General features: G+C 43.0%; 3 protein-coding genes across 3 annotated transcripts in view; all 3 read left to right on the top strand.

The window, feature by feature from the left end:
* LOC310859021 (uncharacterized protein) overlaps positions 1–16,602 on the top strand; it is a 428,722-nt gene that overhangs the window by 395,415 nt on the left and 16,705 nt on the right. The window lies entirely within an intron of this gene.
* On the top strand, positions 926–1,909 carry LOC310859235 (nucleoporin NUP35-like; the record flags this gene model as incomplete). Its single annotated transcript, XM_083765637.1, has 1 exon — positions 926–1,909. One exon carries the CDS (start codon positions 926–928, stop codon positions 1,907–1,909), a length of 984 nt encoding a protein of 327 aa, XP_083621763.1.
* Positions 2,090–2,758, top strand: LOC310859234 (coiled-coil domain-containing protein 124-like; the record flags this gene model as incomplete). Its single annotated transcript, XM_083765636.1, has 1 exon — positions 2,090–2,758. One exon carries the CDS (start codon positions 2,090–2,092, stop codon positions 2,756–2,758), a length of 669 nt encoding a protein of 222 aa, XP_083621762.1.

The following is a 16,602-nucleotide window of genomic DNA, read 5'->3' as shown; positions in this document are numbered from 1 at the left end:
ACGGGTACAATGGGTACTAAACGGAACACAGACGGGTACAATGGGTACTCTGACAATGGGTGCAACATGCATTGCACCCAAATAAAAGGGAGACAGTGTATGCATTTCTAGTTTGAATAAAGTGTTGGTTTTAGGTCATATAACAGGATCTGGGAATAAGTTAGAGGCAGACCTTCTAAATTCTCTTTTGGCTGTTCACAGTAGCGACTCAAATTGCACAAACATGCAGCTTTTTGTGAAGACCCTCACCGGTAAGACCATCACCCTAGAGGTTGAATCAAGTGATGACATTGAGAATGTGAAGGCCAAAATCCAGGACATGGAAGGCCAGCAGAGGCTGATCTTTGCTGGCAAGCAACTGGAAGACGGTCGCACCCTTTCTGACTACAGCATCCAGAAAGAATCCACACTTCACCTCGTGCTATCACTATTGACACACTTCACTGCTATTCTGATGTTGATGTTCTCACTTAGATGACACCAGGGACATCCATATATGGGCATAAAAGGGACAAGGACTGACAGATACAGAGATCTTTTTATGTATGCCATTGTGGGCACATCAGTCAGATCTTGCCGAGATATATTTCCGAGTAAAGAAAATAAATCATAATAATAAAAATTATAAAAATTTAAAAAACGAATGGTTCAAGCCCATAAATTAATATTCGAGTGCCAACCCTAACGAGCGAACATTTGAACCCTGAATGTTCAGGGACAGCCTTACTTCACACGGGTGTGATCTTTACACTGTCAACTGGCGTCTCTGCAAATAATGTCCTCGTCACCGTGCCGTCACAGTATATATACTGTGTCGTGCAGCGTGATGTCACCAAACAGGTTTGGTTTGTTTTAACCAGGTGAAATAACCCCCAGAATCATTATCTCACTGTAAACTAAGCCACGCAAGTCTACTACGGACGATATGGATATAGAGAAACGTGATCGCATAACACGAGGCTACTCCGACTCCCCTAATCGCCTGGGCTCTATCTCCCCCAAACCCTGCCTGGGCTCCAACTCCCCTAATCCCCCGTGCTCGCTCTCCCCTACACGTCTGGGTTCCATCTCCCCTAATCGTTCCAGCTCCCCAAAATCCGGACATGGAGTACAGTTCCTGCCTGAGTATCTTATGGGGGACCCGCCCGCCCCGTCTAGCCCCCAACCGCGAGCATTCGGCCGGTCCACAGTCTCCACACCCACCTCGTTACAACAACGCAGAAGCTTTCAGCGCGCCCCTAAGGCGGTCGACCCCAGAGACAGGAGCGGGGCTCCGCCCGTCCGCAGCATCTACGACGACATGACTCCACCTGCACTCGGTGCACACAAGCAGACGTTCCCCTTCCTGTCGAGACACCGGGCATCCTCCTACGGTAGTTCAGTTAGACAGGGAATGTCTCCTGCTCAGCTTGATCCATTCTACAGCCAGGGAGAGGCCCTGAGATCCGATGACCGTTTGGACCCAACCTGGGTCACCGTGTTTGGGTTCACGCCAGAATCGGCAGCCTACATTTTAGAGCAGTTTGCTCAGTTCGGAAGCATCCTTAGACATGCCATGTCCAATGACGGTAACTGGATGCACCTGCACTACCAGTCTGTCCTCCAGGCCAGGAAAGCCCGGTCTAAAGATGGGAAGGTGTTCGGAGAGTCCGTCATGGTAGGAGTTAAGCCCTGCATCGACAAGAGTGTGATGGAGGCTTCAGGAGCAGTGTCCCCCTCCTCCGTCAGAAGATCTCCCTCTTCTTTCCCCTCTAACGCTCCTGGCTCTGCTCCTCGTCACAACATGAGGCGGCTCACTGCTGTCGGGGACGAGGTGCCGACACAGCAGAACGAAGACAGCATGATCTCCATGGTGATGGCATACATCTGTTCATGGTTCATGGCAGACAACCATGGCTGCACTGGGTGACATTTTATCCAGAGTATAGGAATCTGTAAATTAATAATAACAGAATGTGGAAAAATATGACATCACCATGTCATTTAGATACGTCATAGGATTGTCTCAAAAGAGGAGGTTGACAGAGTGCATCTGAAAAACACACTATTTTAGCTGAAAACAACACTTTAGCTGAGAAAAGGCTAGAGTATGAGGGCCAAGAAGTTCCAGGGTGAAAACCTCAAGTCGGTCGCAGCCAAAGCCCGCAAGGCCGAGGCGAAGGCGGTGGCCGACGCCCACAAGAAGCAGGAGTTAGAAGACGCCTCGTGGCAGGACGATGACAAGCACGTCCTGAGAAAGGAGCAGAGGATTGGTGACAGGGAGAGGAGGAGGACCGAAGCCTTGGAGAGGAAAAAGGACAACCAGAGACTCCTGGACGAGGAGAGTGCCGGGCTCACGGGGAGAGTGCTACCCTTCTCTCCCGCCAGAGGTAAAGTGACCCGGGCTCAGATCGAGACGCTACGTGTCGAGCGGCAGCAGGAGACGAGGTCAGAGCCCAAACGGGAAGAGCCAAGCCCCCTGGAACTTCCTCTGGAAGAGAATGTCAACCGCATCGTCCCCGACGAGGGCTCGGTGGAGGCCAGGTCGATAGAGGACGCCATCGCTGTCCTCAGCGTGGGTCCCGAAGAGCTCGAACGGCACCCGGAGCGCAGGATGAAAGCGGCCTTCGCCGCCTTTGAGGAGGACAACCTGCCCCGCATTAAGATGGAGAACCCTGGCATGAGGCTGGCACAGCACAAGAACATGCTCAGGAAAGAATGGATGAAATCAGCAGATAACCCCCTCAACCAGTGTTTTGCCAACTACAACACCAAGTGAGCACCATCCCCCCCACCTCCACCCAAGCTGCATTTAAAATTATAACAGTCTACCAATATGCACTAATAACACTGTAAAGGTTAAGGTAAAAGAACTGTCCAAGAATGCATTTTGTTTTTGTTTTTTTATTTACCCAAAGTTTCCAAACACCAACCAGGCAGTGCAAGAATATTCAGTGACGGACTGTCCAAAAATCAGGCACATCAAAAATAACAGGCAAAACACTAAAAGAACAGCAACTTGAGGTAACTACGTACTTTAACGGGCGTCGGGCGACACCCTTCCATGAAGGCCCCCAACAGCTCTCTTCCTCAGCTGCTCAATATAGCTTGCCTAGTCTAGACCAAACTAAACGGACTGTCTGCAGATTCAGTCACCATTTTAAACTAGGTGGGCCATACCAAGAACAATCACAGTAATTATATCAATTATCTAAACAAGGCAAACTAAGGGCCCATACGTTATATACAATTACATCGTTACTTAAACCATTTACATTTCATATTTCAGGCACCACTTTACAAACACATTAGGCCTACAATAATTGAAGCTACAATATAAAACAGGAACCAATACCCCTCTCTACAGTAAGCCTACTTGCAAGTCACTTGCAAATGCATTATTGGTAGTTGCTGGTTGTTTTTTTTGGGCTTGATTCTAAAGTGTAATGTTTAACCCTGTAACACCCGGATAATTTTTTTTGCAAATTATATGCACATTTATAATAAGTATTAAAATAATAATAAATTAATAATTTACATTTGGGGGATCTTTCACAATAATAAATAAAACAATATTTTTACTTACTTTTATGCAGGGTTAAAGGTCAAATTTGTGTGAATTGCAGCCTCTGTGGGGGTATTTATATGCAAATATCATGACCAATGGCATTGCAATGAAAACATCAATGATCTAAGTTTAGGTGAAAAAAGAACATTAAAAAATGTAATTAATTAAAATATGTTGTGTTATTGCAACGTTGGGTGTTATAGGGGTTAAACCAGTTCCCACATTTCTTCACGTCAAGGAACCCGATAAATATGTAATTGTCTACATCTGAAAATATGTTGTGCCTTTGTTATTAAAATGTTTAAAATATTAAAAATATTTTGATTTATCCTCGATGTGTTTTTAAATAACAGATGTACAACCTCACAATGTGTCGCTGTGAGCTTGTAGATCAGCTATTTACTTGCGCAAGCAGAGAGCGCAAGTATTGATGACCCCTGAGCGAGCTACAGACACATTGATGACCCCTGAGCGAGCTACTCAGACAGTATTTGTGCAAAAGCTGATCTGCTGGTGCTGATATAGTCATTGTAGCCTGTACTGTACAGTACTGTACTGTACTATGACCGTCTGTACCAGGGATGGGCAACTTTGACGATGGAGAGGGCCACTATATTTCCACACTCACTCCAGTGCAGACGGCCTCTCAGCATATTACTGTCGTCGCAAAAATAGCCGATCTACAAGCTGAGCTTGTAGATCGGCTATTTTTGCTATATTTGAATTGTATATATATTTTTCATTTCAAATGCCTTTCAAATGCCTTTAATTTTAGTTATATTAACTTTATGAACTATAAATACAAATACATTGGACATAAAAAAGGACAATAACATTTGAATACTAATTAAGCTATTCATTTAGACTGACAATAATATATCAGTATTCCGATATTAATAAATAATGAGCTTTAATTGACGTAGATCTCGGCCAATGGCGCTATAAGTGTTAACCTGAGGGCCTGAAGGTGGGGGCCGCCAGTTGCTCTTGTATGGTATATTCTATAGGCTACCCTACAACGGTGTGTGTCTAATATGCAATTAACCTACTTAGACAAGTCTTTCTATGTTTAACCCATTCTGAACAGGCACCCATTTTGGTGTTGGCATCATGTTATGCTTTAGCTATTTAAAAATAGCAGATCTACAAGCTCATAGTGCGCCACCGAGTGGCGCGCTACGAGCTTGTAGGTCTGCTATATTTTTTTTAAATCGAAGAATGACTGACATTTTTAGAATCTGATCTCAGGTCAGAATGGATTAATCAGACCAGTGTGTGTGTCCAGTGGAAACCTCGTATGAATCTGATCTCAGGTCAGAATGGGTTAAATATCATAGAATAATGAATACTAAATAGGTATTGAAGGTCCTTCATAGATTTAGCATGCCTTGCTGGAGGACCTGATGACACTTGTTCTTGCATACTGTAAGAAAAGAGGACACATCGATGGGCTGAAATGGAGATGATGTGGACGGTCACGGAGGAAGTAATCTCAATAATATTATGTGGCAATGATGTAAATTCTAGTCATAGAAATTACCTACTGTATAGAGCAGAATTAACCAGCCAATTATTTATGTATATTTCTTCCCTCCCAAACAATTCTTCTGTTCTTCAACTTCCCTCTTGTGATAAATACATGTTATTTTTTATTTCCCCATCGATAATCCTGTTGAAAATCAAGCATTCAGGATTTCTATGTAGTACCATGGTGTGCTTTATTACCTTGATACCGCCCAAGCCTAGTCCCTTCACCCTGGTGGTACTTATGCCTGATTTATTCTGTACTTGGTTCCGTCGTGTAGCGCCTCGAAAACAGCTTATCTATAGGATCAGCTCGTTTGCTATGCGTGACATGATGCACAATTCAGGTATACGTCAGGCATGAGTGCAACTATAGGATGAAGTTTGACAGTCAAGAGTTATGACTGAAGGGAGTCGCACAAACTTATCATATTTCAAAAGGAGAAATTGAGATGAAACAGGCTGTTTCTGATCTCCTGGTTGAAATTATTGTTGACACGGAGGCCATATGAGAGGCACTTGAGAACTGAGCGGAGAGGGATCACGCACATCCCCAGAGCTATAACTTTCTGAGCTTCGAATTTCGATAGATGATATGATGGGATGTCTGATGAAACTTTTCATCAGGCGTATTTTGTGTGTGTGTGAGTGTGAGTGTGTGAGTGAGTGAGTGGGTGAGATAGATGGTCACCAGTCCAGTGGCATATAAGTTGAGTGTACAGGCTGATCAAAGCACTGCATTGTGGGGTCTGAAATTGGACTTGGGTTGGCCATGGACAGCTTCTGTCCTGTCTATCTGGTCTCCTTTCAGGCTCCATGTTTTGAATGATTCATCATATATGGTGTGCGTGCGTGCTTGTGTGTGGGTGAGGGTGTGTGTGCGCCCGTCTGGGCGTGTGTGTGTCTATGCCCTCGGGACAAGACAAAATATTTCCCTGACTGAGATGTTTCTGGAGTTATTCGTTTCTGTCGACGTGACTTCTGAAGTTTGGTGAACTATTCTTTCCTCTTCTCAGTAGATTTGCACCTCTTTTCTCGACCCCACCAACCCCCTGCCCCCCGAAAACGGATAAATTTGCTCATCTCTTCAAAAAGCCTTGCCAGAGAAAATGGTCAAAGGCCTCCACTCACCTGCGTCATGAACATATTCATCAAGTACACGGACGCCGGGCGCTGATAGTCTGATATACACAACAATATATTCTATTACACAATGTTCCTGTTCGTTCCTCTAGCACCAAAGCCATGCAGGACACGGCTGAATGGCAGCCAAGGCCATCTTTTACTTAGAGAGAAGTAGTTGCTATGAAGGCCTGTTGCTATGGAGGAGGCTCTCTTGCCCTCTCTCTCTCACTGAGAACATGGACAGCTGCATGCTGTCCACTGGGTGGAGCCCATGTTTCTCGCTTCTCTCTCTTATAGCGTCTGCAGTGGTGGGAAAAGTACGCCGATGTTGTACTTACTGTAAGTAAAAGTATCAATACTGCAATGTAGATTGTATACTCTACTAAGTCCTGTATTCTAAATGTACTCGAGTGAAAGTACAAAAGTATCGGGATCAAAATGTATTTAAAGTATACCAAAAGTACTCACTATGCAGAATGTCCCATTTCAAGTTTTCAAATGTATACAAATGTTTTGAAAATAGCAGATCTACAAGTTCACAATGTGTCGCGATGCGACGCATTGTGAGCTTGTAGATTAGCTATTTTCAAATAGCGGAAAATGCATTTAGGGCTGAAGCGGTTAGTGTATGTTTTGTACTAATAATCAAAATCTACAATGTAACTAAAGTTTTCAAATAAATGTAGTGAAGTAAAGGTACAATATTTGCCTCTGAGATGTAGTGGAGTAGAGTATTGGAAATAGGAAATACTCAAGTAAAGTACAAATACCTCAACATTGTACTTGTACAGTGCTAAAGTAAATACTTTAGTAAATAAATACTGTACACCACTGACCGTTTGTGAATCCTTAGAAAAACAGCCTAGGGACCATAGACTGTAAAAAAGTATGGACAAAGCGTTCCCCGGGTCTAACATGAACGTAAAATGAAGCCTGTCAGTCCTTGAATTGTACATCGCCATCTTTCTAGATCCGTTTGGGCCCAGCTGGCCCATTGGCTGGCCCAGACAACGAGGCGGGACTTCCCCCCTTCTTCTTAGTTGGTTTTTATTCTGACTCGAGTGGGTGGGGAATCCCGATCATAGACTGTAACGGTAGCCACGCCCCTCAGAACATACGCGACTTTATGGTCATTTTTTTAATAAATGGGACCATCATTTTCCAAAAAGAATATTATGACATTAGAAATGAGACTTTAAACTAGTGACTGGAAGCAGAAAGTATTCATGACCATGTTTATTAAGGTAATACAGTCTAGGCGAAGTTGGGCCCAAATACATGGACTTCTATGGGGCTATGGGTTTTTTTGGGCCCAATGACAGCGCCACAACAGGCCATTATATGAACTTTCAGGAAATCCCGATTTCCTTGTGGCTTCACAAAATATCTGTCTGACTGCCCCCCTGCTAGGGACATTTAGTGGATCCCTATTTTCTTCTTTCTTTTTAAACTGTTCTGGAAGTCAGTGTCTCACTCATTGGCAATGTGCTGTCTATTAAGATACAGAACAAAGACGTTCACAGAAACTCATCTATTGGTTTGTTTTTGTTGAGAGATCTCGTCGTCATTTGCACATTCGCACACTGGCAGGCTCTCAAAAGGTGACGAGTCATAATCTAATTTTCATTCACTTTTTTGTGTTTAACTTACTACTTAATTGTCTCTGTCTTTTGTTAACTTGTACTGTTTTTATTGTGCAAATAAAATAAAAAACAAAATTTTGGTAAACTGAGCAATGCTGTTAAACAATGAACATTTCATTCATGAATGAACATATCTGATATGTTAGGCAGTGGTATTTTTATGCGTACACAGATTGATGACATTATATAATGCATCATTTCATGCAAGTGCACCTCAAACACAATATTAGATTAGTACCAATTATATTAATATAATAGTACCTAAATAATACCTTTCCCTTTTCAGGAAATGGAAAAACGAACGCTGTGTTCCAGTTCCAATTTTGTCTGCCCAGGCCATTCCTTTGTTTCATCACTTCCAATGTAACTGTATTCTCAGTTCTCTATGGATAAAAGTGGTATCCTGACATGAAAACGATGAGGAACCAGGTTGGTTCAATGGTTGTCATACAGCAGTGCTGTGATCTGTCAGGTGTAGCTGCCATAGGATGTTATGCTAACAGGTGTAGCTGCCATAGGATGTTATGCTAACATTGGTTTTACTGTCCTGACTGCTCACTTCAATTATTAAAAAATGCAAAAATAAATTAATATGCTAACAACAACAAAAAAGGTTGAAAAGGCCAGTTCATAATCAAACAGATTAAATGCATGCCAATATGTTTCAGCCTCAAGCTGGCCTCCTTTGGCCATTAGGCTACTTAACGCTCAAAGCAATAATTTCCAGTTTTAGCATTTTATGACTTGATGTCCTGGCTGAGGAACATGGAACATCGCAACTCAATTTCACATTTCAAATCCTCTGCTCTGAAAGTGTATTCTCTCTTTCTCTCTCTCTCTCTCTCTCTCTCTCTCTCTCTCTCTCTCTCTCTCCGTCTGTCTGTTTCTCTCTCACACACACACGTTTCACACGAGAGGGCGATACACGTCAATATGGAGAGATTGACACGCACATGAGAAGTTTGGTGTGGAACTGCTATGAAACATTTTAGGGAAACAAGATCAAATGCAAGCTGTGCCAGCAACAACAACAATACACACACAAGAGACTTAATTCACAACAGCTGTCTAGCATCACTGTGAAGTTAGGTCTCATGCAGGTCACGGTGAAACCACAACACTATTCATGAGGATGGATAAATGTACTGGAATACATGGTCCTGTGACCTGTCCCATAATACTGGAACTGAAAATGTCTATCTGGAGACTATATTAGCAGAACTCCACAAAATCTTAAAGGGATTACTCAGGCCTTTGTGAGCACCCCAAACAGTAACACCCCAGTGCTTAATCTACTTGATTCAGTATTCATATACTTCATATAAAGCCATTATTGTAACTTCAAACTCCATTTTAGCCATGCTAGATTCATTGAAAACACACGTCCCATGGTTCCAGGGGCAGTCCATCAGGGGGAGCTGGGGGTAGACCGGGACTCCAGGGGCCCGGGCCTTCCAGCTGTCAGATGATCACCATCACAGTCACAGTCACAGACCTCTACTTGGTCGTACTTCGCAAAGCCCCGCCTCTTGGCATGAGCAGCATGGCCCATTCAACACATTATCTCAGGGTGCTACAAATGTTAATCTACTAGGCATGTAAGGATTCACTCAACGTTATGATTCGTATCATGATAGCCTATGAGGTTCACCGTTCACGATACGAGTGCACACGCTTATTATCAAGAGCGCCCCTCACTTCACACAGGTGTGATGTATCTCCCCCCCCCCCCCCCCCCCCTGAGCTTTTTCACATTTTTTATTTAACTGCATTGCAAAAGTAGCATTACTTTTTTGACAGTGCAGAAACATAATTGCTTTCCTTGATGTATTAATGAGCATCGACGACCATCACCTGGGCACAGTCAGACACACACAGCTCCCCTCTACAGTGCCCTCATGGATTAAACACAAGCTTTTAGTCAAAGTTTAGTCATATATTTACGGAATTTACCGGAGCGATTATTTGGAAGTAATCTAGTGTATTGGTTTCCTGCTTTTGCTACTGTTGCCTGCATGTCTTGTCTAACCAGTCCTGTGATTTGCTAGTGTCCTCTTAGTCTTTAGTCCCCTAGCTAGCCTATCCCAGTGTTGATTGTCAGTTGTGTTCACCTGTGTCCAGTTATATATTAGTCCTTGTCTGTTTGCAGTATGCCCTTGTGTTTTCAGTTCTTGCATGGGTTAGTTGTATACCCTGTGAGTTTGTTATTTTGTTCTTGACTCCTGGCTTGTACGTTGCCTTGTATTCAGATCCCCTAGTTTTACCAGTATAGTATTATATCCTTTGTTCTCCTCGTGTTCTGACTGCCTACCAGTATTTTGACCTTTGCCAGGCTGTACCTTGGACTTTGGTTGCTGCATGCTGCCTACTCCTCTTGGTTGGTGAAATACATACTTTAATTTGAACTGGGCTACCTCTGCCTCTGCCTCTCATCTTGCACTTTGGTCCTACACCGTCTTGACTCAAACCGTGACAATATACTGTAGGAAAGGGAGTGTCTGGATAAAAGTAATATTATGTATTAATTTATGAAAAAAACAATTTAAATATGGACATAAGAGGTTTCTGCCTGACAGCAGCAAAATGTAGGTGTCAATGCCTATATTTAGATGTATTGCCAGCTAGCTGAGACAATTAGCGTCACGAAAGATTGGTGCCAGTTTTTGATTTGAAGTATACTTTGATTGCTCATTATTCAGAAGAAAATGTCACATTATAATAAACTGATGATGCATTATTTTATTTCATTACACACACAACCACGCACACAAAATCAAAATGTGTGATTGTAAATGTAGCTAAATAATCCCCCTTCTGCAAGATCTAATCTGTTAGTCTATCTTTTGTTTAAATTGTCAATACCAAATTATAATGCTGCATAACATTTTTGTCATTCATGCATTGAAAATGGATATGGCTGTTTTTGAGGGCCTTTTTGTGTCTGTCGGAAACAAGGAATGTGATGTATGATGATAAGAGTGCCCCTCACTTCACACGAGTGTGATTATTTTATACTCCTCTCAATATCCGTACAGTTTAGAATCCTAATACGACCTTTGAGCGGGGCTCCTATGCACAGCGTTGTGTGTACGTCTGTCCGTATGAGCTTACTTTAGATTTCCATCAGGGGTAGAGTTAAGTGTGTGTGTGCGGTGTATGGTGTACTGTATAGTGTGTAGTTTGTGGTGAATGTATAATTCATGGTATGCTTTCCATTGACTGACACACTGACCCTTCACGCCTGGAGTTATTTCAAACACGAAGTTGGGTGTGTGAGTTGAGTTCACAAAGTTTTCTGATGAGCGACTGCATCTGATCTGCCTTTACATCCACATATTGTGCGCCTCCACGCAACCGCTGCTTGTGTCGCCTACAGCGCACACACATTCCCATTAACCCGTCCTGTGAGTCTGTTAGAATTCTTGATCAGAGGCAGAGTAGAAGTGGCTGTAGGCTGCCTCGATATCTCTGTATGAATAGCACCCTCCGTGCGTTGCAGCCAACAGAGACTGGAATACAGATGAGCTGTGGATAAACCCACTAACACTCCCCCACATGCAGGATCATTTGTGCCTCCTGTTGTCAGCCACAGCTGCTCTGGTGGCTTCACTCTCTGGCCTGCCATTTGTCTTTCCTTGTCAGTCATGCTTCTTGTATCTTCTTCTTGTTTACAAGAATACATCCCCCTCCATTTAACCATTGTGTGCCTGTCTCACACCTCTCCCAGTCTCACCCCTCTCCTAGTAGTCCGGCAGCCGGGGGTGTGGAGTGGGACTTTTTTTATTTATTGGTCTAGAATATTGTCTATATACAACATACATTCACGATTCCACCTGCTGACCGGCTGTCAGTATTTAGTACATTTTTTATGGGGGTTTATATGTGACCATACCAATGACATCTTATATGCTGAATGCTGTTGCTCCCAGTGTTCTGCTGTGGCTGTTTTGTGCTGCCAGGGATTTTATTTCAGTGTTGTCCAACATCAATCAACTGCTAAATCAGAGAGAAAGCAGCACAGTGACAGTAGCACCATCGCCACCTGCTGTGCTGTGAATAACATACATCAGCAACAGCAGCGCTGGCCTGTCCAACCCCCGGGCCTGGCTCAGTAACAGTCATTGTAGGTAACAGTCATGCCATGCATCCCGAGGACGCTCATTCCCACCAGGGAGTCACCTGGAGCACCCGCCACTTGGGGGCCCCTGAAGTCCAACAAACTTGACCCCTGTGGCAAACGAACGAGCAGTGATCTGTCTGATCGTCTGTCTGAGCTAACCTTGCAAACCGCTGCATAGTTCAGCACCAAGGTTCTTGTGTACACTGCTAGTATAGGCTACCGTATAACCCCATACATTGTTGTTGATTGTGTTCCACCTTGTGAAATATTGTAATCACTCATAATCAAAGTAAATTGAGCTCAGATTGCCCACATATGGGCATCACTACAGTATATGATGATGTGATCGGCGATACATTAAACTTCAAATTGTTAGATCTGACCAGCTGGCCTCAGAGTTATTCCGTCTATAAGGCCCCATTTAGACTACAGTCACATCCAGTCAATATCCGGTTCAAATCTGATTTTATTTCTCAAATCTGATATTTTGGCCCGACCGTTGACACTGCATTTGCATTTGAAGTGACCATATTGGACCACATAGATCTCTGTGTGTTCAGACTGACAGCCGAATCCAGCCTGAATCAAATCTGTGCTACATCCAGATTGGAATCTGATATTTATGAGTCTACACACAAACGAGTCATATGGAATCCGATTTAGATCACGTTACTGAGACAGATCCCATTAGACCACGTAGGCTTTGATGTATTTTTCTAAGCCTCTGAGATCCCAATATCCTCAGTGTTAATTGGCCTCTGAGAGTGTACAAATAGAACCACATGTTGGAAGTGGGTGCAGGGGGACGGGGAGGGGGGGGGGGGTGAACTCGTCAAACCGTAAAGTTGAAACATATCAGGGACAGACAATACACATAGCATATCAATTATTATAACAGTACATGATGTTAGACATGAAGCTATACAGCATTATTACTTGTTCTTGTTCGTTCTTTTTTTTTTTTTTTTTTAAGATATTTTTTTTGCAGCTTACGCCTTTTATTGATTTTTGAAGGGACAGACAGTAGGCTGACAGGAAACGGAAGAGAGATGGGGGGATGACATGCAGTAAAGGCCGTGTCGGGTCCGGGAGTCGAACCCGCGGCACACTGCGACTGGATTACCAGTCCGGTGCCCAGACCGTTACGCTACGGCCTGGGCCTTGTTCGTTCTTTTTATCCACAATTCTTCATTATTATTTTTTCCTCACAATAACTATTTGCGATTTATTGAATTATATTCATTTTCCAGAGTAGGCTACAATGTTTTTTATGAATATGTTTTTTTTTCCTCTTCGCCTCAACCCTTTTAGATTCATTGTCAGAGCCCTTTTGTAAAGTGCATTTCAAAGAACCATCTCTGCATACAAACAAAGTCTGTTATTAGTGTTATTGCAACTAACAGCGAGGAGAGCCCAGAGGCTGGAGATCCTCCATTGCTAATGTATGAGCCTGGAGCTTTATGGCACTGTGTCGTCATGCATATTGCAGGAGGATCATGGGAAGGTGGAGATGCTCCGGGTGAGCACATATACATACAGGGCTGGAGTCATTATTAAGGCCCCTCGTTCTAGCTGCCATAGCTAGAACTTAAGGGGGGGGGAAGGGGTGTGTGTGTTCTATTGATTGCTCATGTTAATGTCTTCATATTTATTTTTATATATCAAATCAATTAACCACTTTGTTGCAAACAGTATTATAGCACAACATTGTGAAATAACAGATCTAAATCTACAGCAGATAATTAAAATCTATCTATTTTACAGTAGCTATTTTTTAAAGTGTTTGTCTGTAGTGAGTCTATAGTGACGTCACTGGCATGCCCATAAAACAGGGATAGCCTATTATTTAATCTAAAGTATCGATTATTTTCATTCAACGTTGCAACCGCGTTCGTGCTAATGCAAACCTTTCACCTACTGCACGCCGAGGGGTTTGTCACGTTGACACTGTACACAGAAAAATATATATGAGCTGTGTATTTATGGTACAGTATACTGTAGCCTACCTGCTGTAAGACTGTGATAGCATGGTTGATCAACATGTAAAACCCAACAATCAACACACACAGTCCAGAGGGGGCTTTAAGACTTTGATCCCATTACAATCGGTTTGTAAATGCATATTGTTTAGTCAGGCAGAAACCTTGTATCTCCATATTTCTGACAGGAAATGGGGAGAGAGATGGGGGGGGGGGGGGGGGGGGGGGGTGACAGACATGCAGTAAAGGCCGTCGGGATCGGGAGTCGAACCCACGGCACACTGCCAGACTGGATTACCAGCCAAGGTGCCTGGACCGCTGAGCCACGGCCCAGGCCCATATTTCATTTATTTTGAGATTTTTTCCTGTGTAAAGTAATGCAATATTTGTCTATACAATACTCACACAAAAGTAGCAAAACTCACTATTTTTGCTACTGATACGTATGAACCAACTCCGCAAGCTATAATAGCTTGTAGAGTTGGTTCAGTCAGATATACTCAGTGTTCATGCAAGACCCTGAATAAAATAAAAAAATAAAATTCACAAGTTTTCATATGTTTAAATGTACAAAGATCTTTTGAAAATAGCAGATCTACAAGTTCACAATGTGCCACATCGCAACGCATTGTGAGCTTGTAGATCGGCTCCACTAAAGTAAAGATATCTCAAAAGTGTACTGATGTATAGTACAGTACTTGAGTAAATGTGCTTTTTTAAATAAATGTATTTATTTACTCAAGTACGGGTGCATATGTTTGGTCAGACGTCCTACAGCCATGAGTCCGACACCCACAAACTCAACCCTAAACCTAACCTCAAAGGAACCATGGATTAGTTTTAACCCAGCTACGGGGGAGTTGTAACCGGCCACGCATGTCGGGAGTGACGGTGTTGTCAGACTAATGCCTGCCAGACTGTCCCTTAGTTACTTTCCACCACTGGTTTTGGACATACAAGGTTTTCACTCGACATCATCGAGGGCTTTTTGCTATATGGTGTAATGCAGCCAACAGCGTGTCATAAACAGATTGGATCTTGGATGGACATCAGTGATTACCAAATGAAACCTCCAAAACATTAAAATGACGCACTCTGCATACAGGTCTGTTTTGCATGCATGTAATGTAGAAATGTTGTTTCCGCCGCCTTCATTTCATGCTTGCTTTACGCTGTCCCTTCGCTGTGTGTAATACCCAGATCTGTCGCATACTGCTGCACTCCGTGCTTTGAGGGTGTTTATATTCATTCATTCATTAATCTATTCATCAAGAGCCCTCCAGCTCGTTAGTGATTTCATCTGCGAAAAATTAATTTGGGACGTGGGACTAGTGCAGTGTTGGAATAAGTAGGCTACTCAGTGTTTTGGTTTTACTTTGTAATAGTAACATCAAGGTAGAAGCTCGCACGACTCCAACTCGTCACAAACTCTTTGAGCATTTTTACCAAGTAAGATCTCTAAAAGAAAAAAACGGCACTCACGGAACTCTCGTTTAGGGAGTCTATAAATGTGACACTTCCTGTGTCTGTAGCGTGCCGTGCAGCGCTGATGAAGGCTTGAGGGCCGAAACGTGTACGCTGTACTCTGCAGCAGACCATGCTAACTATACAATGAATTGCAAGTATCTTATAGGAGGATAGGGAGAGATAAGGCTGATTCCGCGCTAATTCGTCTAAAAGCGCAACATGTTCCACAAATAGGGCGCCCGAGCCAGCAACCTTCGGGGTCGCCACGCCAAAGTCCATATTATATGGCCACCATTACAATCTGTATAACGCAACATTTTCTAAATTTCATTATGCTTTAAGTAGCATGTGTTAAACTAGGGGTTTTTAATGATTCTGAATCCATTCCAAGCATTAGTTTTGCACCAAAAACAATCCTTGGTCTAAATTTGCCCATATAGCCACTTGCCCAAATGTGCTGACCTCGTCACATTGTGATGACTGCTATGACCGTTTTGTGTCAAATACAGTATTCAATCATTGAATACTTTATTATAGTAAAATAAAAAGTTACATAACGGAGGTACAGTCAAACCATACAAAAAATATATTTACAAAGGAGAAAAAGGGGCAAATGGCGGTTGTGTATGACCCTTCATTTTAAACAGGAATTATGTAGTTTCCTGATAAATGCTTATGATGATGGTAATATGCTCGACAGAGGGAAATGTGCTTTCAGTTCCAGCCATAGCTGCATGTCAAAGACTGCTGCTTTTCCATAGATATTAAAAAATATAGATTGGTCGCTGCAGTTCAGAGGAAGTCGAGCTGGGAAAGAGGGAGTTGCGCCTCTGATTGGCCAAACGAACGTCCCCTTACATTTTGCTTCCGCTATGCTTCGCTAGGAATGTCGGGAGAGCTTGCCAATGCAATCCAATCACGCATCGCCATCACCTCCCATTGCCTCCATGTTGCCTTCCGTTGAGATACAGACGCCCCCATGAGCCGGAAGAGACATCTACCGTTATATTATATATGTGCTTTCCAATGTGCATGTCAAAGATTGGACAGCAGCAGCTGCAATCCTATTGCAATCTGGTTGATTATCATCGCCGCCGGGTGGAAACCTTGTAGGCCTATGTCCAAAATTGCAGAAGACAGAAGAAAGAACCTGTGTTATTTCCAGGGGTGGAAAAAGTCCTCACATTTTTTTTCAGA

Source organism: Protomyctophum parallelum, assembly GCF_964188405.1.
Source record: "Protomyctophum parallelum genome assembly, chromosome: 5".
NCBI classification, from domain to species: Eukaryota; Metazoa; Chordata; class Actinopteri; order Myctophiformes; family Myctophidae; genus Protomyctophum; species Protomyctophum parallelum.
Note: the sequence above shows the minus strand (reverse complement) of the source record. Positions and strands in the feature narration are given on the sequence as shown.